Source organism: Populus trichocarpa, chromosome 8 (genome assembly GCF_000002775.5).
Source record: "Populus trichocarpa isolate Nisqually-1 chromosome 8, P.trichocarpa_v4.1, whole genome shotgun sequence".
In the NCBI taxonomy this organism is placed as follows: Eukaryota; Viridiplantae; Streptophyta; class Magnoliopsida; order Malpighiales; family Salicaceae; genus Populus; species Populus trichocarpa.
In genome coordinates, this window is record NC_037292.2 from 12,203,012 (window position 1) to 12,225,079 (window position 22,068).

The following is a 22,068-nucleotide window of genomic DNA, read 5'->3' on the forward strand; positions in this document are numbered from 1 at the left end:
CATGTATTATTAGTCTCATCAGACCTCACGGCAGCAAAGAAAAAAACAGCAACAGTCAACTGCAAAAGGGGTTTCTTTTCAGACATCACAAGCTCACAGTAGCTACCGAATGAAAAAAAATATAGCCAAGGAAAGAATCACCAGCAGCATGTCAATCTCACAGTAGCTAACCGATGGAAAAAATTACAGGTAAGGAAAGAAACACAGCAGCATGTATTATTAGTCCCATCAGACCTCACAGCAGCAAAGAAAAAAACAGCAACAGTCAATTGTAAAAGGGGTTTCTTTTTAGACATCACAAGCTCACAGTAGCTACCCAATGGAAACAAATACAGCCAAGGAAAGAATCACCAGCAGCATGTCAATCTCACAGTAGCTAACCAATGGAAAAAATTACAACTAAGGAAAGAAACACCAGCAGCATGTATTATTATTCCCATCAGACCTCACGGCAGCAAAGAAAAAAATACAGGGAACAAAACAGTTAAGGTAAATTAACAACCAATTCCATTAAAGGGTCAACCATTTAACATTAACCATTGAACATTGTAATTCGTAGATAAAATACAACATTACAACCAGCAATTTCTCATACAAGTCTGTTAACTCCCGAAAAGCAGTTTAATAAATATAACAGTACATAAATTACCGCAAACGGATATGCTCATATGTCTTAACATGAAATGTGGAATAATACAATGTCTCGGACAAACTTCGGTAAATGGAAACTACTCTTTTAAAAACCGGCATCCCATTACTCTGCAACAAAAAAATAAACATGTATAAATATCGTAAGCACTTGAACATAGTTAATTGATTAACAGTTAAGAAACTTAAATCATACCATGTCAGCTAAGCACGTTTAGTTCGTGCATACATTCATTGCAACGATCTCAACTTCTGTTGCTTATCACCCATACTGGCCCACATTTCTCTTTTCCTTCTTAAACTGAGATACTCCGTAGCGAAGTCATGAAACTCATCTTCAATTGAAACTCTAGGAATTGAGTGCAGCTCGGCCATCACCTCGCGAATACTACAACCTTCGCGATCCATATTCAAAGAAGTCGAATCACTCTTGGTCGACATACTCTCAAGTAGATGATTGCACCTTGACAGCAGCTGAACACCAATTCCAGTTGTTTTCTTCTTTCCACCTCGCACATCATAATGATCTCGTTCTTTTCTTTTGCCACCGCTTTTTGTGTTGTTGCTGCTAGGCATATTTATCCCTCCAACCATTCGAGCCATGTCAGTCTGGAAATCTGGAATCACATCTTCCTCTGAATCCCCGCTGCCCTCTTCCAAACCATCATACCCAATGTCGGCATTGCTTGTACCAGGATCGACATCACTACCAACAAGTACACCTGATGAAGGAGCCCATGCATACGCTCCAGTTGCAACAATGTTGGAATACATTCGGTCAAATTTATTCTTCAAAGACGGCTCAATACCGACATGTCTGAATTTTTTGGCTCCTCTAATTTCCTGCATATAAATTAAATCAAGTAATGAAGGATCAGACTACTAAAATTTTAGGGTTGGAATTTGACAACAATAAAAGAAATTGTTAGGATGACAAGGAATGTACCTGAATTTTTTGTTTCCACCACTCATCGCTAGCTGCAATTATGCCTAACTCACTATTCCAGCCAACACTAGTTTCAGAAACCAGCTTATTCCATATCCTCCAATCCTTTTTGCATCCATCCCATTTGTTTTTCAACTGTGTTTTAGTGAATGCATGGCCAGTTTGTTCTTTGAATGATGTTATAAGAAATTTCCATCTTGTTTTATTGAAATGAGTATTAGGTCTCATTCCCATATCAATTGCCTTAATGCATATATCACAAAATATATGCAACATTTCCTTTGTCCAAGCAGCCTTATCAAAAGAGTCAAGACCTTCCATGATATCTTTTAACACATTTAACAAAAGTTTGAAATTAATAAATGATATGAATTACATTGTGGCACATACATAAACCGTGGACTTAAACATTAATAAAACACTCAATGTTCAGCATTTACAAAAGCTGTGTGGTTAGCAACAAACATTAACTATGCATGTATTTGAATGAGAATGTTCATGTTAATTTGTAATGAAAACTAATTGAAACCCATTAATTTCAACTGTTCAGAAAACTCAGTTTCAGCCATGAGATAATTTTTGAATTATCAAGCAACACTTCATTGCCATCATGCTGTTTGGAAGCTAAAAACATAGGGAAAAAACAAATAGAACAGAATCTATTTCTACATTCAAAGAAACCCAACTTTCTTTCGCAGCATGCAAACACAAAAAAAGGAAACTTAAAATTCTGACTTTGATTGCACAAGTAGAAATAAAAGTAATCCTACACGACATGCTAACAGGGCACTCATTACGATTACAATAAACACACGCACAGTAAAGGCATCAACGGTTGCTCAAACAGAAACAATATCAATGTGCATAGCAAACATATCAGATCATGAAAAACAACAAATAAATGAAATTTCAAAGCATCACATTGTTTCCAGTAAGCAAATAATCCAGTAGACATAAAAAAACGAAACCAGAACAAAGAACAACATACAAGCAGTTTATGGAAGCAATTAAACTCTTTTAAATTCAAAACAAATGATGAAGGTACAGTAAACAAAAGACAATCAGCAACAGCTATGGAATTTGTCAATTACAGAACACACAGTAATTGATCATACAGGTACACAGACATGCAATTTTTCATCTAAACAATTGAAAATGAAGATGGAGATAAGGCAGGAACTTACCTCAGTCTATCTCTTTAGGTGTCCAAACCAGCACGGTTCTGCAGCTTTGTCCTGGAAACAGATACAATGGAGACCCAGAAGATAAAATAGATTTTGAGCTATAATTACTACAAAATTAACATGGGTAACACAGTACACAGAAGCATCATAGAAATGCAAGTTTTCAAGTAGAAAAAAATTAAAAACACATGCAAAGCAGAGGACAAGCGGAAGAAGCAATGAAATTTGCTATAAATTCAAAAAATTTGATGAAGGCACAGTAATAAATAGAACACAAGCAGCAACAACAATGAAATTTGTAGATCAATTCAACAATTAACACGATGCTGAACTGACCTCAGTCTATGTCTTTGTTCTGCAAACCACCACGGTGCTGCAGCTTTGTTCTGCAAAAACAACAACAATAGAGACCCATTACAGAAATTAGATTTTGAGCAATATGTGAAACAAAATTGACAAGGGGAACGCACAATACTTACTGGTATCTCGATCGTGGACCTTTTCCAGCACGAATCTCTTGGGGGTTTTCTGCAATTGTAACAGTGGAGGGACAGATCGGTGAAGGTTTGTGTTTTCGATCTTCGTTTGGAAAGAATGGACAGAGGGGAAGAAGCTTGCTCCGGCGTTGGTGGTTTTAGGGCAAAATAGAAATGGGGTTGTAGTAAGAGAAGAGAGAGGAGAACAGTTTGGGGAAGGAAATTGGGGTTTTAGTTCATCAATTATACATTGATCTGCAACCGAAACAAGAAAAAAAATTGTGAGGTTGCGAGGACCGTAATTGACAATGGTTATTGGGAAAGTTTCGGTGGTGAGAGAGAGGTGAAATGCATGAAGGAACAGTTTAGGAAAATGTTGAAACTGGGCGTTATTGATCTACAACAACCTTCCACCATCAATTTGTTGGGTTTTTTTGTAACCGTTGGGAAATTGAAAGAGGGACAGAGGACAGTTGGGAAAGTAATTGTAAAATTATCGATGATGAGAGAGAGGAGAAACGCATGAAAAGCAATGTGTAATTGCTTTTCATTTTTTGCAATTGAACCGCAGTTTTAACTGGGATCCACATAAAAACAAATTGTGGTTCGTGGTTAACCAAACATGTATGACACTGCTTTTTTTTCAACCGCAGTCGCACCAACATATCCAAACACCATCTTAGTCTTGGACTTTGGTGTCAAACTAAACAATAAATCCAGTAGGAGATCTATTATTATTATTAATTAATTAATTAATTAATTAAAGGATTGGAGTGGATTATTAATATTTATTATATTATGACTCATGGATGTTTCAAATTCTTTTTTTTTTTCTAAGTATTTTTCATCAAATTCGATATGGAGCCGATCCTTAAACCCGAATTAGTTTGAAGATCTTATAAGAAAAACACCCTATTAATACATATGATTAAAATAAACACGTGGGGCAGGTAAAATTAATTTAGTTTTTGCAAGCACCGTTGAAGGGTGTGTTTTAGAAAGTTTAGTTGTTGAGTAAAGAGCATGAATCTATTAGAACTTAGCCAAAAGTAGTTTATTCATCGTCTATGTAAAGGTACTGTAACTTCAAACAAAATAAAAATGTATTAAATTTTGTAAATATTTATAAATTTAAACAATACATGAGCCCGTAAGTTGTTGTATTTTATTATAGATATTGTATTTGAAATAATAAATAAAAACATGAACTTATAATACAAGTCGGTTTTTAAAATTATGATAATAATTATTTTTGTTTTTATTTTTATGTTGGCTCGGGTCAACCTAACTTGTAACCCGGGCTTTATTCCGGATCATTTTTGTTCTTGCATATCTTAGTTGAATAATTATGAAATTGAAAGTATTTTATAATAATATTTTAAAAATAATAAATAATAAATATTTTATCTGGAGATATGTCCTTTTTATACCTCATGTTTTGAAAATATATAAATTAACTCCAAAACTGTTTTAGAAACAAATTTATTTTTATATTTTTATGTTTTCAACCATGAGCTAAAATTTTCATAACTATGTAAATTGAGTCATTTAAATTATTAAAGGCATAATACTTTCCAAATTATCATGCTCATTTAGGGCTGCATTTGCACAGGAGTTTAAATGAAATTTTATTTTTTTGTTTTAATATATTATTTTTACATATAATCGTTTTAATTTATTGATATTAAAAATAAATTTTAAAAATAAAAAATATATTATTTCCAACACACTTAAAAAAAAAAACAATCTCCACGAAAATATCTCAAACCTTGAACTCTATTCAATCTCCACTCTATTTTTCTTGGATTAACTTCCATCTCCACGAAAACAAGAGTGATTCGCTTAGCTTTTGTCAAGAGTCAATGAGGGAGCATATTCAACAGATAAACTTCCATTACAGACAAAAAAAGTAAATTAAAGAAATAATTCAAGAGTTGTCTCTATGTCATTCTGCCTTGCATGATGACAAGCTTGAAGCAGCATCCAGGCAGGTCCTAACCTAGGACTCCCAGGATGTCGGCGATACGGAAAGCCTATCGATAAAGACATTCAGAGTGGACGCTATACCAAAATATCGTAACGGAAGGCAGCCAATATCGATGATATAAGATAACGTTGAAGAGAGATGCAACAATCCACCATCATTTTCACTGCTTGAATAAGTTAATCGGACTCCCATGTCTCGACTCCTAGAATCATCCTGTCCTCTATTGACATTTCACTCCCTCTCCCACATTCACCCTGCTCTCATGAAAACCCTATAAAAGCCACCTTTGCCGCCATTAACATCATAAGCATGGATTGCAAAGATATGGAGGAAAATGGGACGAAAACAAGGAGCCTTCGTTTTCAAGACTACTACAATAGAAGGGTGTTCTTGAGAAGCTATCCTCTTCATTTCGGAGCAGAAGATGAGAAAACCAATGAAGAGAAGGTCAGCGCCACAAACAAGGATACTGAGAAGAAACCCATCAGGAGGATGTTCTCAGCAGTAATTCACTGGGGTGAAGGAAAGGTTCTAATATTGAGGAAATTTAAGGATAAGCTCCAGGTGACGAAAACAAGGAGCCTTCGTTTTGAAGACTACAACAATAGAAGGGTGTTTTTAGCAGTAATTCACTGGGGCGAAGGAAAGGTTCTAATATTGAGGAAATTTATGCATAAGCTCCAGGTTTATATCATAGCTTGTATGCCTATCAGCTTCAAGCCCCCTACGGCACTAGTTTCTATTTAACTCCAGCATTTTCTGTTTTGTCTTCTTCAAAACTGTACTGTTCGCATAAAATATATAATATGCATGCAACAAGTTACATATATCAATACAGAATTTCTAATTTCTCAAAAAAGGCAGAAAACAGGGTTCCTCTATTCATTACTAGCAGACTCTCTCTCAATCGTTGATGTATAGATGAAAAGAAAACTGGAAAAGAAAGAAAATCCACACATCAACATGGTTCAGTGAGAGAAAATCTCAGAATACGTTTGGCTAACATACATGAGCTATCATATACCTAACAGCATCAGAAGATAAAATTTTCAGGTGAAGTCACTTTCTCCAATCCCCTCCTCCTGCTCAGGCAAGGCATAATGTCGACAAAACAAAAGAAAGAGCCCGAGGTGATATGGCATACACTGATGCTTTTCTATAGCTAATTCCAGCAGAGAATCCTTTGGAATCTGGTGATCAATCAGGTCATGAAAGAGAATGCACCATCTATAAACATGTTTGCCAAAAAATGCCTTGAAAACAAGTTCATAAAATGATGCCAAACAGTGTTATCAATTCAATTTTATGACACAAGCCATTTCATCACATGGGTGACAAATTTAACCACAGGAAAGAATGATGGAGCTTACTTCCACATACAGAGACAACAAATTTCTATCTCAGAAAAAAATTATCGACACGCCCATTGTGAAGCATCCTACGGCAACCCAGGGGCTCAAGCGTTCACCTATTTCAGCAATCAAATGAGAAAGCACCAGAATGTCAGATAGTTGATCACATCTTAAATTACCAAAGATCTATAATGAAATGTTTTCCATTCTAATTTTCTTCTTCATGGTTTATATGTGTTAGTTTGACAGCAACACCAAATAAAAGTGGAATTATCTTGTCATATTCCTTCATTCTTTTTTAAATGTACAACTCCACAGTAACTAACTTCAAAGTTAAAACCTTTAAATTTGACATTTAATTTTAATCCCACACCAAATGCTTTTAACGTGATAAATTTTAACAACCATGTTTAAAAACCTGCTTCAATTGACACAAACTTCTAAGAGATCCAATTATCAGGAATCCCTTTTACTCTTTTTTGGTCCAAGACTCCTTGGTCACCCCACCACAATCTTACAAGTGTCTGTCTCTCTTTCTCTCCTCATTACCAGTCCTAACCCTACTCACACCCAACTGTTACCAGGTAAACCAATACCCGGAGACTGTCACCCTCCGCAAAATTAATTTTCCCCTTCTTATTTATTGCAAAAATAAAAATCTTTCGATTATTTTCATAATTAAAAAAATGTTGATAGGGCACTTTGTTTTCACATCCAAAGTCCAATATGCACATGATGCAAGTTACAGTTCATCTTTGGTAGAATAAAGTAATAACAACGGTAATTTCTTTATGGCCTTAGTTATATATGTATGTGTGTGTTCTGGAACTTCTCTTGACAAATTAAGTACACACTGTTAACTAATTTCAAAGGGAGGAAAATAAAAAGAATTAGATGATATGCCCCAAGGAAGCTAAATGAGTTGTGTTGATGGCAAAGAATATCGGTAAGAAAGCCTACCAATTCTGGCTGCTTTCCAAAAGAAACCACGAAATCTGTTAAAAGGCATATGACAACAGTTAGTTCCATAATCATCAATACATATCAGTCACACACCAACAATAGTCCTGTTTATATTAATATCTCTTGTTAATAGTTCCATAATCATCAATACATGCCTAAATTCTCGGGTGTGTGTGTTGTTGTTGGGGGGGTGGCAAGGTTTAAATTTTCCAAAGCCAAGCATGGATAACTATGACTTAACTTTAAACAAGAGTAATCATTCATTCCCATGACACATGCCTGATTATGCGGTTCCAAATGCTTTGATTACTATGTTGTTGATAATGACAGAAAATTGGGAGCCAGTCACATAAAATATGTTCTTTGGCTGTTGCTTTGTTTACAGTAGCAATCCTCTAATCTCGTCACAGATTTGATAATAACCAGACCATCTTTAGTGGTGGTATATGATTGGTTGATGATGTCATAAGTTTTATTTATTTATTTATTTTGTTCTTTACTGTGGTCAATGGTAGACTTTTAATCAGGGGGGACAAGGTGTTATACCCGTTTTCATACAACGCTATACATGAATGAAGTTGAACAGCACAGATTAATGCACAGTGTTTTAAAAAAGAAATGTCTTTTCCTACTTCACCTCTTGTTTTGATTCACAACATGTGAACAAACCCACTTATTTTTTCATGTTCTATGGACAGGTGGAAAGGAAGTAACTAATGGGGCTTCCATTCACTGAAACTTACCCTACTGAAGAGAAGATTTAAAGTGTTCCACACAAGAGTTGATAATCAGCAGGTTGACCAATGCTACTAAACATGTTTCACTGAGGAACATAGCACAACTTAAAAAATAACACCGGGAAGGCCTTACATTTTCAAAGTGATGCCACAGATATAAATTCTTTGTGGATCTTAGAACCTAGAAGTCCCTTAGGCAGTGACCTCATAGAATTGGTATCTCCAAGGTTCAACAGTGATGTTGTGCATGCAAACATGACAAGCCATAGTGTTTGGCATTTCAGGAGGTGTAGTTTTAGGTGATTTAAAAGTCCTCTTCAAACCTTGTTATTTTTGTTGGAGTGCCAGCATGATTATTGTGAGCTTAGATGACCATGTGAAACCTAATAGCAGCACAAGAGTATACAGCGGCAAGATGGGGATGGTTAGATTGTAAAGCCGGTAACACATTGAGTTTGGAAGATCTAGCGGGCTATCAATGGTTTGGGTCTTGCTAAAACTACAGAAAAGATTGGTGCAGCTAAATTTCTCCAAATCCTATCGTATGCTAAATGAAAAGGTTTGGCACAAAAGAGCATCCAAAGCTTAGAGAATCTCACCTGTGTGTGCATCTATTTTATACGGCATAAAATGAGTGGTGGAAACCTAGGTATTATTTCATAAACATTGAAATCAAACAATTTTATGCCATTGATGAGGACAATTCATAGAATTCAGGATGTTAATGCCACCCACTTGAGACTAATTAGCAAAAATAGAAATGCTCATTACCAAAAAAAAAAAAAAAAAAAGCACATGCATAAACCTGGATTTCTAAAAAATGGTGAAAAAGAAAGGGAAAAGCTAAGTTTTCTTAACTATAAACATAGCAAACCAACGTTGTGGTACAGTGCAACTATTGTTTTACTGTTATAAGCAATCAGCAATGCCCTCTTCAAAGTCCAATCATCTGCTACACATATGGATCCACAGAAAAACATTAAGGGAAGAAATGGACATACCCATTTCTCTGTTCAAGGATTGCTGGAAAGTGCATCTTCACAAAAGTGCATGTACAAATCCCCAGCAGCACAACTGTCAGAAACGAATGGAAATTGAACAGTGCCGACTGAAAAAAGCAATGAAAAAAAAACCCACGTCAAGAAAACAAACAATCACAGATTAATAAGAACAGAATTTGATTTAATTTTTACCATTTCTTGCTTCTTCTGATGAAGATGGCTTCTCTTCCTTCGAATCTACAAGTCACAATGCGCCTGCCTAGCAAACTAAATCAATGAACGAAGAGCATAAGGAAATCGAATCAATCCTTCGATAGATTAGGTTTTCGTCAGAAAGAGAAAGTAGAGTTAAAATTACCTTGCAAGTTTTCCAGATTTTGGGTCTTCAGGATTCGCAAATGAAAAATCGCCAAGAACCGCTTTTCTTGCTTTGATTCGAGCCAAGATTGTTGGCTCTGCACAACAGCAGAAAAATATTAGTAAAGAGTCCATGCTAAGAAACGGCAAAAGAGATTTTGGGCCGTAAAGTTACATGCTTATTCTATTCTAGTCCCTATACTTTATTCTTAAACTCTTCTTTTGAATTTTGATGTTTTTTTTTTAAGAAAAAAAAAAGATGGTAGTAATATTTGAACCAGCGTTCCAGCTGGTAATTGATATCTGGTCATTCTCGAGAAACTTGTGTTTTTGTTTTATTAATTTAAATGTGTGGAATCAATTCATTGTAATTGAGAAATTATAAGAAACAAAATTACAATAAATTAGTTTATCTCAAAATAACAACTTGGTCCATGATCTTCTTAATTTTGATAACGAATCCTTGAACTCTTTTTTTCACATGCTAATTTTTGTTTAAATGGATCGATTAATATATATGAATTTTTTTATAATTGTGGTTAATATTATTGGGTTCGAAAGGTGGATTGATCGGCACATGTATTGTGGAAGAGTAAGTTTATAGACTTGATTTTGTGAAGATTATCCTGTTTTTTTTTCTTTGTGTTTTAAAAATATTTTAAAAAAATTTAAAAAAAAATTATTTTTTTATTTACTTTAAATTAATATTTCTTGATGTTTTCAAATCATTTTGATGCGCTGATATCAAAAATAATTTTTAAAAAATAAAAAAAACTATTATTTTGTTTTATTTTCAAGTGAAAAGCACTTTAAAAAGCAACCACATCCATACTTCAAAATAAATTAGTAGGTTAATCATTAATGAACTGTTTTACTTTGATTTTAATTTTTTTTACATTATCATATATCAATTATTTTTATCTTGATTTTTATGACAATTTTACTCTTTTTTTTAATTTTATTTTGATTTTTTTTGTTTAAATTAAGAAATAAATTAAAAAGGTAAAATCTAGACAATAAATATATGATATTACGAGAAGAAACATTTATATTTTTAAAATATTTATGTTTATTTGAACTTATTTTAGAGAGTGTTTGTTTTTGTGTTTAAAAATAGTTTAATTTTTTTTATTTCAGATTAATTTTTTAATAGTTTTGAATAATTTGATATACTAATATCAAAAATAAATTTTAAAATATATAAAAATGATTATTTTAATAAATTTTAAAACAAAAAAATACTTTTAAAAAAATAATAAGTATAAATCTCAAACACTACATAATTCTTATTGCATCCATCAATCCATTTAAATTATTTAATTAATTTTGACAAAGTTTTTCAAAACTAATATTAGTTTCCTATTAAACCACTCCCCTTGTTAAATAAAAAAATGTTATAAAATCTTAATAATAAATGATAAATACAATAAAAATAATAGCGTAAAAAATCTCAGATAGATTTGATACTCTTATAGTATTATAGGACAGCACAGCCTCTGGTATTGAAGGCTTGCATGGATTGATTTTTTCTCGGTGCTTATTACATAACCCAACGCTGACACCAAACGAATCAACTATCACTACTAAATTCTATTGATCTCAACCAAGCAAGGAACCCAGAAAACAAGAAAAGCTGTGAAAAGTAGAGAGAGATCTCCCATGGAAACTGGAAATAGAAATTTGAGTTACAAACGAAGCTACTTCCGTACCTCCCACAAAAGAAAAGAAATTGTATTCTCATTCCAGCTATACCATGAAAACTTGCTGGACCTGTCCAAAAGTTTTAGGCTAGGTTTCGGAGCCAGTGAGTCTGATCCGAAGCAATCTTTGAGCCACCTGACCTTTCAAAAATTCAACCATGGCCAAAAATGGAGTGCCTGTTGAGAAATTAACTTTTTTCCCAGAAGAATGTGGCAGCTAGTTGCTGGAAACGCCAGCATTCCTCCTATGTTCCAATCCTTTCAAGATTTTCGGATACAGTTTTCATCCTTGGACGGACCTCAGGGTCAGCTTCAGCGCAAGCAAGGGCAACATGAAAAACTGCTATTACCTCTTTTTTGGCATGCACTTCTTGGAGCAACAATGGATCTACCATGTCTGATAAAGGGTTTTCTTCTTCAAAACCCTTCCTCACCCATCTCACCAAGTCTGGAACTTCTATCGAAGTGGATGCGGATGGTGAAAGCTCTGGAGATTTTCCAGTAAGCAATTCAAGCAAAACAACTCCAAATGAATACACATCCCATTTTTGGGTTGGTCTGTTACCAGAAACACGGGCCTCTGGAGGACGGTAGTTGTTTGGTCGCTCTGTTTGAACTGATTTTAAGTAAGGGAGTGCTCCACCTATAAAGCCACCTGAAGAGGAGGGATTATTGCCGGTGATGTTGATCAGTCGATTCAGGCCAAAATCAGAAATGTAAGGTTGGAATTTGTTGTCGAGGAGAATATTAGATGGCTTGAGGTCTCCGTGGACAAATTTTCTTGGGCTGCATTCGTGAAGGTAGGCTAAGCCCCTGGCTGTTCCCTTGGCGATTCTCAGCCTGGTTGACCATGAAAGACTTGATGGCTGTCCATTTCTCCCTGTAAACAAATGCTGTTTATTAGTGGCTATACCTTCATGGTTAAATGGTAAGGATTCAGAAAATGATCGATACTAAGAAACAGAAAAAAATTTACAGTGAAGGGGCCTTCTATCAATTTTTTGGAGAAAATACAAAAAAAGATTGTAAAGCTCAACTCTTTTTGGTTAAAACTTTAACATCCAGATGAAAGTGAACGAGAACTGAGGGAAAAAGTTGAAACGTGCACCTACGAGCGAAGCTTGAGGCATCAAGATTGATTTCCCTAAACAAACACGCTTATGTTTCGAACAGAAAAGATCCTACAGGGCACAGGGAGGTAAAAAGCAAGGACATTCTGTAGTTTTGCCTGCAGCTAGCATTTATTGACTCATCCCAATGAATGCTCACCTAAGAGAAGAATTCGTGGGGACAAACTGTACTAATGCATCTCATTGTGATTGGACATTCAGGAATTACAAGACCTTCCATCATCATCACAATTCACCATGCACCGGTCCAGGTAATGGGTGGCCAATGATGAGGGACCTACCAATTCATTGCATCTTGTTCGGAAGCTACAGTGTCAACCTAACCTAAGCTTTCGCGAGTAATATAAAACCATTATTGAAGCATTACCCAGTAATTTAAGTTTTTGAATTAAAATAATTATCTGACAGACCAAGCAGCTAGTAATTCGAGTCTGACTTTGGACATTCACGATAAATAAAAATACTTTGTGTGAAGACAATCATATCCTACTAATACAAGTACTAAATATAGTAGTATGCAGTCCAATCATTTCCTTTAGGCTTCTCCCTAAATCCCCCAAGCTCAATGCACGAAGTCAATTATGGAGTAGCTTTTTAAATTCAGATCCAAGATCTGTGATTTCCCCTATTCCATTGACTGCTGAAAAATGTACCTGAATAGAGAAAGAAAACAAACCTGCAACCCCTCTTTTTTAACCTAAATAAATTCTTCTTCCAATTATAAATCCAGCAAGTCGGGGACTGGCTTGGTATAGCAATGAAACGAAATTCCCCCTTTTATTTGTGAAAGGAAAGGAAAGACCGGGCATTGCATTAACAAGGGAAAGGGACTGGTGAGTGAGAGATACTGACTACATAAAGCATGGTCCAGAAAAAGCACCACAATTGGGACCTGGCTATGGTTGACTGAGTGAGTGGCATGCATCATAACAGGTAGGTCACATGACCCACTAATGTCCAGAGTCATAATGACCATTCCCACATCCATTAACTAAGCCCGTTTATGACATCTAATTGAAATTCCCACAAGAGAAAGGAACAATAACTATTGGCTAAGACAACAGTTAGCCTTAAGGTTAGCCCGCAAGCACATCGTGTTCAAAGACAAACGTATCGAGTTAGTGTTCGAACAGGATTCGCAACCATGGATCAAACTTAGACAGGATAATTCAACTTGAACCGAACGTTACAGCATTCGGTTTGACCATAAAAACTTTGGTGTAATACAAGGTCAATGGCTTTTCATGGAGGATAAAAGATTCTGCAAAAGAACATAGGAACAAAGAGAAGGGAAGAATACCTCGAAGAGCATTAGCCAAGTTGCCATTGGAGATGAAATCACTGATTAAAAGCTTCTCATCTGGAGCCCAATAATAAGCTCTCAACTTGACAACATTTGGATGCTTGACCTTTCCAATAGCCTGCGCCTCCGCTACAAACTCTTTATACCTCTGCTCTCCTCCTTCGCCAAGCCTCCTCACAGCCACAGGGCTGCCATTGTCAAGCACTACTTTATACACTATCCCCAACCCACTCTTCCCCAACACATAAGCAGATGCTTTTAGCAATTCATCAAGCTCAAAGGTGAAACCTTTATCGATTGCCACAAGCTCTCCTTCTGGTTTCCCTCTTTCCACCTTTTCCTGATCTTCCAAATCAGACTCCTCAATTCGAAGCCCATTAACACAATAACATAGCGAACACAAGTGTGATTTCTCATTGCCACCAAATTTGCTTTTTCCAGTGCAGCTACAACCATTAGAATCATCCTTCTTTTTCCAGTAAATGTATACTATTACTAGACCAAGAAGCGCTACACCAGCCGCGTTAGCTACTGAGATTAATATTATCAAACCGGGACTTAATCCCTTTTTAGAATTATTATCAGAAACCGGAGTTGAATTCTGATTTCCCGGTGAGCTCTTTGCAGAGTCCTTGCAGGATTTATGAAGCGGAAACCCGCAAAGCAAAGGGTTGTTGAGGAAAGCAGTCGGTCCTTGGTTTGCAAAAGACCCTGTTTGAGGTATCTCACCGCTGAAATTGTTGCTTCGCAGATCAAAACTGACAGTAATAGGTAAATTTCCCAGTGATTTCGGAATCCTACCCGATAAATGATTGAAAGAAAGATTTAAAGTGTTGGACAGAGACTTAAGCTCACCAACATCATTAGGAATGGATCCATTGAAAGCATTATCAGAGAGATCAAGCTGCAATAAATTATCCAAGTCAGGCCAAATCCCAGCTGGAATTGGACCAGAGAATTTATTCTTCGCAAGGATCAATCTCTGCAACTGCTTGCAGCTATTCAAGTTTTGAGGCAAAGAACCAGACAGCGAGTTGTTGGAAAGATCAAGATTCTGGAGACGAGGGAGGTTACAGATTGAAGGAGGGAGAGAACCAGAGAGATTGTTACCGTAGAGAAAGAGACCGTGAAGTGCAGTAGCGTTAAACAACTGGTCAGGTATTGGACCGTAGAAGTTGTTGTTGTGAAGATTAAGTCTCCGAAGATAAATTAAGTTCCCAAGCTCTGATGGAATATAGCCGCGGAGATTCTTGCCGGAGATTGCAATGCCTACAACATGAGGGTCTGGCAATCCGGTTATGTTCATGCAGGAGATTCCGGTCCAGAGACATGGAGTGGGGTCATCTTCGTTCCAGTCAGAGAAAGCAGAGCCAGCTGATGTTTGATCAACGGCTGATTTTAAGGATAGGAGGGAGAGTCCATCAGGTGTGAGGGAGTGGCTTAGTTCGGTGTTAGCAAGGAAGTGAAAGAAGAGAAAGACTAGCGTTAATAAGAGGTTTTTCTTCATTGTGCTTGTTATTGTTTTGGAGAGTAGAAATGAGAGAGAGGAGGGGGATTTACAGGAGGAGAGGATAGGGGAAGGAAGGAAAGAAAAGTGGTGGTGGAAGGTGTGGGGTGGTTGGGTGTGAGAGATTTATGAGGGGAAAGAGACTTGAGAAAGACGAGATTTTGATCAGAATGGGCTCCACCTCCCGCCAACAGAGAGAGAGAGAGAGAGAGAGAGAGAGAGCAGACAAGGGAGTTTCTATAAGGGAGAAAGGGAGGGGAGTAGAAGCAAAGCAATTGCAATTGATTCGGAGAGTTTGGTCTTATGCATGATGTTGACGTTTGTTTTTACGCTGAAATGTCTTTCCTTTTGTCTTATATAACCTCGGCAACGTTAGAAACTTCCCTTTCTTCTTGGATAATCTATAACTGGAATAGTTGTCTTTCCGCTTTTTTATGGCTGTGTTTGTTTTCCCTATTAAAGAGTGTTTTTGAATATTTTTATTTATATAAAATTATTTTCTTATAATTTTAAATTTTTTTTGATATATTAATATTAAAAATAAATTTTTAAAAACAAAAAAAATATTATTTTAATATATTTAAAAAAATATTTTTTTAAAAAAAAATAACCATTATTATAATACCAACAATATCTTAACTGATCATCAGTCGTTTTGATCATGGCTTGTGCTCGAGTGACTTGTCCGATAGAATTCATCCGGAAAAAAACCCTAAGGTGATTATTATGAGACTACGGATGTGATTAATTCTTGATGACCAGCTGCTGTTTTTGATTGCTTGATCGCCATTCAGTTTGATCATTAATTGTTTTAACCTCTTAATGGAGCAAAAAAAAAGAGTTTATTTTTATGAGAATATTTCCGGTCTAAGTTTCCGGTCTAAGTTTCTCATATTTAGAGGGTGTTTGGGAGTGTGGTTGTGGTTGCTTTTCAAAGTGCTTTTCACTCAGAAAAGTATGCCAACAATATTTTTTTATTTTTTAAAAATCATTTTTGAGATCAGCACATCAAGATGATTTGAAAACATCAAAAACATATTACTTTAAAGCAAAAAAAAAAAAAAAAAAATTCAAATTTTTTGAAAAGTGCTTTCCAACAGCAATGCCAAACGCCCTCTTAAGTTTATTAGCAGCATGTAAAAGATTCATGGAATTTTTCTTCTATTATCGAGAGTGGATACATGTTTCCATTTTGAAAATAAAAAAAAATCACTTTAAAATTATCTTACATTTATTTGGTGAGTACATCTTTAATAAAACATGTTTTTTTATTATTATTATTTATATTTTGAGAAAATAACCAAATGCAAGCTTATAAAATCATTAGCTATAAATATGAAAGAACAGAAGTACAGAACCTGATGACTCCTCTCTCTGCACTCTGAAGTCGCTTGAAGTACTGGTCTCCATTGTTCCTGTAATAGGCCGAAGCAAGTACTGTTGCTGGGGTTTGCAAGAATTTTGGAGTCTTCTTTCCCTGAGGAAAATGGCATTGCATCAGGTTTCCGTGTCTGTGTGTATATTTCCTGACAAAGACCTTCTCTGCTCTCCCATCCTTGTCAAGAAGAGAAGAGATAAGACTCAACAAGTGACTAAATCTACAAGGTGCAGGAATTTTCGTTAAGTTACAGATACTTCACGCAGATGAATGTGAATCGATCATATCCATCCATCGCCTGGGGATCTCATCGAGTCATATTCCTAATAGATGGACAAGATCAGTTCATGAGCTTGCAGGCGATTATCCAGATACATTCTTGCAAGATAGTCAATATTCAGACCTTGAGAGGTAATTTGTGTCATTAAGTTATTAAGATTGATCTTAACGAACACAATTACTATAGCCAGATGTACATTTGATTTGACTGGTGGATGGTTGGCCTCGCCCATCATCAAATAGATGCATTTAGTAAGGGATACTAATCAAAGTATAATCCTTAATCCGTCCAATAATTAACCAAAACTTCCCACCTCTGCATTCCTTCTCAGATCAATCTCTTTCATGTAACCAACGCCACTTTCGAGCATTAACATAGACTATAGCATAATAATAATAATAATTACTTGCCTGACACTTCTGTTTCATGTTTTCATGTACTCGTCCGATTTATTAACTTGTAGTGGAGGCTGGGTGGTTTTAATTATTAATAATATTTCGCAGTTCTTTTGTGAGAAAGTGAAGAGTGATTACACCTCACCCCCAATCATGAAAACATGCTTAGAAGCTAACAAAGAGAGAGACAGATGCTCTTTCCAGCTCCCATTGTTGTTTGCTTATCAATGTTTCCTTCTGGCTTGTTTCAAAGAATCAGAGAGATTGAGCTTCATTTTGAATACAATTGCAATATAATTTGTTGCTTGTCAAGTGAAGGCCAGGTACTAGTGTCAGAACTCCAAAAAAATATATGTGGGCTGTTGACTTTTACCAATTGGTCCCTTTATACACACGACATGTAGAGTAGAGATGAGTAATTAATAGTAAGAAATCACTTACCTTTTGAATCGGGAAGGAGAAACGCTTTGTTTCAGCCTAGGAACGCAATTTCCGACCTGAAGCAACAGAGAGAGGGAGAGAGGATCACACAATCCTTTGCTTTGTATTGAAGGAAAGCAATTGATGTGGCATGATGTCAAATCTTGCCCTTATGAGCATTTGGTTTTTATTCAATGTGATCATGAAAAATATTGGTGCCATTTATACCCCCAAATAGGTTCAGTTCAACAGTCGTCAGTTCACACATACCAAAATAGGAACATAGAAGAACAGCCCTCGTAAGACCCCCAATGCATACGGTTTAACCTCCTATCTCCACGTTTCGAGCCCCTGCATTTTAAGCAGGAATTACACTGGTTGTTGCTTGTAACTGTATAAAAGGCATATCTACAATCCCATTCCTCAAGTACCAAATCCAATATATTTCATCTTCAAGGTTTTAAGCACAAGAGAATTTAGAAATTCTAATGCCTCCATAAGGAGAGTTTAATTGGTAATTTGAAATGTCATCAGCAAAAAACAATGCTGAAGAAACAGAGCTACATTTTGGAAAGATGAGCAGTAAGGCGGTCCTTTATGCTTCAACCATTCGGTCCGGTTCTGAAGCTTCAGTTGACACAACTGGATAATAATTGTAGTGGAGCTCTGAGACATCATCACCAGATAATTTCTTCCATCCATCAGGTCCCACATAATAAACTGTTTGCAGAGCACAAATTGAAACCACAAATTAGCTCATGAAAGCATGCATGTACACAGACATGCACTAGCAAACAAACGTAGGGGGGAAAGGGAAGGGGGTGGGGAGAGTACCGCTTGCTACTCCACCACTGGCTCCATCACGGAAAGTTGCATGATAAATAGCTCTTCTGCCCAACTCTGCAGCTTCCTCGATTGACATATCAAATCGATACCTGGCATAAGTGTAAGAATATGTTTAACATAAACTGTGCACTATATTTTTGTAGCAAAGCAATGCAAGTAAAATGGTATAAAACTTCAGAAAAATGTGTCGGGCCATAGACAATCCACTTCCCAATCATTGTTTTTCAAGATTGAACTGTCCACACAAACAAGCATCTTTACAAATTTTTCTTTCTTATAGAAAATACATGAATTCTACAGATGTATTCAACATCATCTAAGCATTTATTTCACTATTTGCCTGTGCTTCTTTGCTCTTTCTTTCTTCTTCATTGTCATATTTTCCAAGTGTTTCCATGAGATGTTTCAAACAAAGACAGACTCAAGCAATGGGCTTGTTTCTTATCTAATTCACAAATGTAAGGAAAAAATTATAAAAAAGAAAGTGCACTCACCCACTATCCAGTATACCATATGCATATGGAGAACCAGATCCAACAGAGAATCTTGTTCCCTTCAGCCTTCCACCTTCACTGTCCACGTAATATAGTCCAGGACCCTGCAACATAGAAAAGATAAACACAGGTTATGCAATTTATTAAAGGAAAACATGGAAAGGTCACATTCACAAGTCTTTACCGTTTCATCCCAACCAGCAATCATGGTCCCAACAGACAAGCCCATTCCACGGTAAGAGTACAGAATGTTTGCCAGAAGCTTTGATGCCCCTGTGACTGATATTCTACGCTTGTTTGCCAATTCATGCAGTCGGCACTGAATTATACCAAAAAACTTCCATTAGCACTGAGCATTATGAACACAATTACAAATGAACATCAAAGAATTTACATGGTTAATCCCAGAATCAATGTCATGCAGAAAATAATACCCAGGCACATAGACCCAAACTAATTTTCCACAACTTGATGAGCATGCAATTGTACTTCATTAGACTTAACCACTCGATGATTATTCTGAAAGGATATGCCTATGCCTGGCCTTACAAATCATTGCCCTAAGGTCTTGCAATAGATAATTTACTTGAACATGGAATACTCACTTCAGTTAAAAACATATATCCTTGTCATACAACTTCACTTCATCTAGTATGACACAGGAATGTATTAGAGAAATAAAGCAGGCCTTAGTTTCAGAATTTATAGCATAACATAGTTGCATTTGCATTAGACATTGAAAAAATTGCATTGGGCATTGAAAAAATTGCATTGGGCATTGATAAAAATTTTCAGCAATTGAATTGACAATATCAACAAATAAGAGTTTCCACTGACTTCCCTCTTTTCCTGACATATAGATTGCCTAGTTGTGGAGAACATCTAGCTGCAATGTTATTATTTCACACTTTATTTCAGAAGATATTTTGAATTAGTTTTACAGTCTTGTCAGTCCTTGGGTGACTGAGGAACAAGAATTTAATAACAAAAGGTAAGACCATCGAATGTGCAAACAAGAGAAAATATGTTAGTGCAAATGTCACATAAATTAAACAGCCCTGAAGCGGTCAAGACTAGACCCATTGAAGCATGAACCACCACTACCTGACTTCACCAAGCAATCTTGCAAGCTGTACTCAATGCATCTAATAGGGAGAAAGGGAGAGATGGTTTGGCCATTGGGGCCTGATTATTCTCTGGTGCCTAAGATTTAAAATAAAATACCACATATGCTGTTTCCTACCTGGTCAGTGGACACTTAATTCCAAATTATTTATAAAGGGGAACACTTTTCCTAAGAAATCTTCATGCCCATAGGTTTTGCATTGCCCACGAGAATATCTAATATTAGTTAATAATTCTAGCATTGCAGCGAAAACAGTAAAGAGACCAACATAAGCATATTACCTTAATGCCCAGATTTCTGTGCCAAAACTGACAATCAGCAGCTCCTCCAGCCATTGTACCAAGCATGTAGGGATTGATTTCAATGATTTTTTTAACTGACTGTGATGCTGAAAAAAATTGAGGAAAGGTTAAAAAAGTAGAGCTGGATACACCATGTAAGACAGCAATATTAATGCTCCAGACATCGATTAATAACAATGCAAGTGATGAAGACGGCTGCACAACATGACTTGATAAACTATGACAAGGACCAACACTAAGTGGAACGCATATCCATCCTACAACAACAATTGCAACATGTCCAGATTTTCCTATAACTCAGGCCAGTTTATCTGATTGAGCACTTTACACCAGCAGCATTTAATATGAAAAATAACATACGATTTCATGCACATCGACGCACACATATATATAAAAAAAACAATAAGCCACAAATTTACCCAAAAATGAATCAAATAAACGTACAAACATAGCCTCCCACACATATACCACGTAACAAAACAATAAACCAAAAACTTATCCAGCAACAAAAAAAGATAAAATAAACATACAAATATAGCCTCCCATGCTAGCACGAGAATCAGCCGCAACAATGACACCATCCTTAAAGATAAAGGCAAGCGTAGTTGTCCCCTTGGCCGGCTTCACCATCTGTACAGCTTCCTTCTGGAAGCCATCAAACTGAAACCAAAACGCAAAATAAAACTCAACCCATAAACAATTCTGACTTTCTCCCTCCCACACAAATCGCAAAGCATAACAAACAAAACTAAAACTCACATCTGTAGTAGTGGGTAGCTCAAAAGCTGGAGCAGCAGAAAACCCATCAACAAGCTCACTGCCGGCCGTTCCAAAGACCGAAGCAGTGGACTCGAGACCGCTAGTATCAAACTTCATTATCTAAAAAACCAAGGACCACGACAATTCAATAATTTATTTAACAGCAAAGAAAAGAAGAAAACCTAGCCCTAATTTCGGTTTTGAAAAACCAATCCGTCAAAAGTAACCGCATAATTTATGAAACATGAGATCACAAACCTTAATCTCTCATATCTGATAGATTTTATCAATTCAAAACCATATAAAGCTAAGAATTATCGAATTGAACGTTGCTAAAATGTGATTAGGAGTGCAAAGCCCTAAGAAATTAATGTAATGTACCTTAGGAAGAGAGAGATTGCGAGAGAGAAGAATCTGTGCAGAGATCGAGTAAGATTACTGGCTACTGGATTTCAAGCTTAAGAATTGGATTGCTGGGTTTTATTAAAGCTATAATCTTTTCTTGTTCAACAGGCAAGGCAAGAGCAGGGACTCCGCGCCCGGTTTTTATTTGGGCCTTTTGAGATGTAGTAACATGGGCTTTTGGGCTGAGTCTGAACTGACATGGATTTTGATTTGAGTTTTAGCCCAATTCTTCATAAATAAAATAAATCTAGGCTTTCCAGTTTAAATTATTTTTTTTTCTTATTGGTCTGTCATTCCTGGGCCAGTTGAATAATTCTATATAATTCTTCAAAAATAAAATAAAATAATTATTGACAAATTATAAAATATTTT

General features: G+C 36.0%; 5 protein-coding genes across 9 annotated transcripts; 1 reads left to right on the plus strand and 4 right to left on the minus strand.

Annotated features, from left to right (window-relative positions):
- Positions 1–879: 879 nt before the first annotated feature.
- Positions 880–1,915, minus strand: LOC7480914 (uncharacterized). The gene is made up of 2 exons (XM_002312592.4): positions 1,595–1,915; positions 880–1,491 (listed from the first exon to the last, which is right to left on the minus strand). The coding sequence occupies exons 1-2, from the start codon at positions 1,913–1,915 to the stop codon at positions 880–882; spliced, it is 933 nt and encodes a 310-aa protein (XP_002312628.3).
- A 3,185-nt stretch (positions 1,916–5,100) lies between these two features.
- LOC127905703 (uncharacterized) lies at positions 5,101–6,122 on the plus strand. Its single transcript, XM_052455524.1, has 2 exons — positions 5,101–5,805; positions 5,926–6,122. Exons 1-2 carry the CDS (start codon positions 5,551–5,553, stop codon positions 5,986–5,988), a joined length of 318 nt encoding a protein of 105 aa, XP_052311484.1. The 5' UTR covers positions 5,101–5,550; the 3' UTR covers positions 5,989–6,122.
- On the minus strand, positions 6,067–9,796 carry LOC7494778 (uncharacterized). Of its 5 annotated transcripts, none has more exons than XM_024606082.2 (6): positions 9,653–9,796; positions 9,487–9,561; positions 9,295–9,401; positions 7,554–7,588; positions 6,612–6,709; positions 6,067–6,431 (listed from the first exon to the last, which is right to left on the minus strand). In XM_024606082.2, exons 2-5 carry the CDS (start codon positions 9,487–9,489, stop codon positions 6,642–6,644), a joined length of 213 nt encoding a protein of 70 aa, XP_024461850.1. In that variant the 5' UTR covers positions 9,490–9,561; positions 9,653–9,796; the 3' UTR covers positions 6,067–6,431; positions 6,612–6,641. The 5 variants fall into 5 exon arrangements, with proteins under 5 accessions (XP_024461850.1, XP_024461851.1, XP_006379932.1 ...); XM_024606083.2 differs by having other exon boundaries at positions 6,067–6,468; XM_006379870.3 differs by lacking the exon at positions 6,067–6,431 and having other exon boundaries at positions 6,480–6,709.
- A 1,288-nt stretch (positions 9,797–11,084) lies between these two features.
- Positions 11,085–15,497, minus strand: LOC7480916 (receptor protein kinase-like protein ZAR1). Its single transcript, XM_024607027.2, has 2 exons — positions 13,782–15,497; positions 11,085–12,231 (listed from the first exon to the last, which is right to left on the minus strand). Exons 1-2 carry the CDS (start codon positions 15,289–15,291, stop codon positions 11,597–11,599), a joined length of 2,145 nt encoding a protein of 714 aa, XP_024462795.1. The 5' UTR covers positions 15,292–15,497; the 3' UTR covers positions 11,085–11,596.
- Positions 15,498–18,183: 2,686 nt separating this feature from the next.
- Positions 18,184–21,839, minus strand: LOC7480917 (proteasome subunit beta type-5-B). The gene is made up of 8 exons (XM_024607028.2): positions 21,673–21,839; positions 21,292–21,411; positions 21,063–21,192; positions 20,512–20,618; positions 19,289–19,423; positions 19,105–19,208; positions 18,599–18,699; positions 18,184–18,484 (listed from the first exon to the last, which is right to left on the minus strand). The coding sequence occupies exons 2-8, from the start codon at positions 21,406–21,408 to the stop codon at positions 18,360–18,362; spliced, it is 819 nt and encodes a 272-aa protein (XP_024462796.1). The 5' UTR covers positions 21,409–21,411; positions 21,673–21,839; the 3' UTR covers positions 18,184–18,359.
- Between the last annotated feature and the right edge of the window lie 229 nt (positions 21,840–22,068).

Bases quoted from the DNA above. Each gene is read 5' to 3' on its own strand.
- LOC7480914 (XM_002312592.4), bottom strand. From the start codon at position 1,915: ATGGAAGGTCTTGACTCTTTTGATAAGGCTGCTTGGACAAAGGAAATG. The intron at 1,492-1,594 runs GTACATTCCTTG...ATTTATATGCAG, and splicing joins GGTGGAAACAAAAAATTCAG to GAAATTAGAGGAGCCAAAAA.
- LOC7480916 (XM_024607027.2), bottom strand. From the start codon at position 15,291: ATGAAGAAAAACCTCTTATTAACGCTAGTCTTTCTCTTCTTTCACTTC. The intron at 12,232-13,781 runs GTATTCTTCCCT...ATTTGTTTACAG, and splicing joins CTTGGCTAATGCTCTTCGAG to GGAGAAATGGACAGCCATCA.
- LOC7494778 (XM_024606082.2), bottom strand. The intron at 7,589-9,294 runs GTATGTCCATTT...GCCTTTTAACAG, and splicing joins ATCCTTGAACAGAGAAATGG to ATTTCGTGGTTTCTTTTGGA. The intron at 6,710-7,553 runs GTAGGCTTTCTT...TTGCTGAAATAG, and splicing joins TTGGAAAGCAGCCAGAATTG to GTGAACGCTTGAGCCCCTGG.
- LOC7480917 (XM_024607028.2), bottom strand. From the start codon at position 21,408: ATGAAGTTTGATACTAGCGGTCTCGAGTCCACTGCTTCGGTCTTTGGA. The intron at 18,700-19,104 runs GTGAGTGCACTT...CACTTATGCCAG, and splicing joins TATGGTATACTGGATAGTGG to GTATCGATTTGATATGTCAA. The intron at 18,485-18,598 runs GTACTCTCCCCA...CTCTGCAAACAG, and splicing joins CAGTGGTGGAGTAGCAAGCG to TTTATTATGTGGGACCTGAT.
- LOC127905703 (XM_052455524.1), top strand. From the start codon at position 5,551: ATGGATTGCAAAGATATGGAGGAAAATGGGACGAAAACAAGGAGCCTT. The intron at 5,806-5,925 runs GTGACGAAAACA...CATAAGCTCCAG, and splicing joins AATTTAAGGATAAGCTCCAG to GTTTATATCATAGCTTGTAT.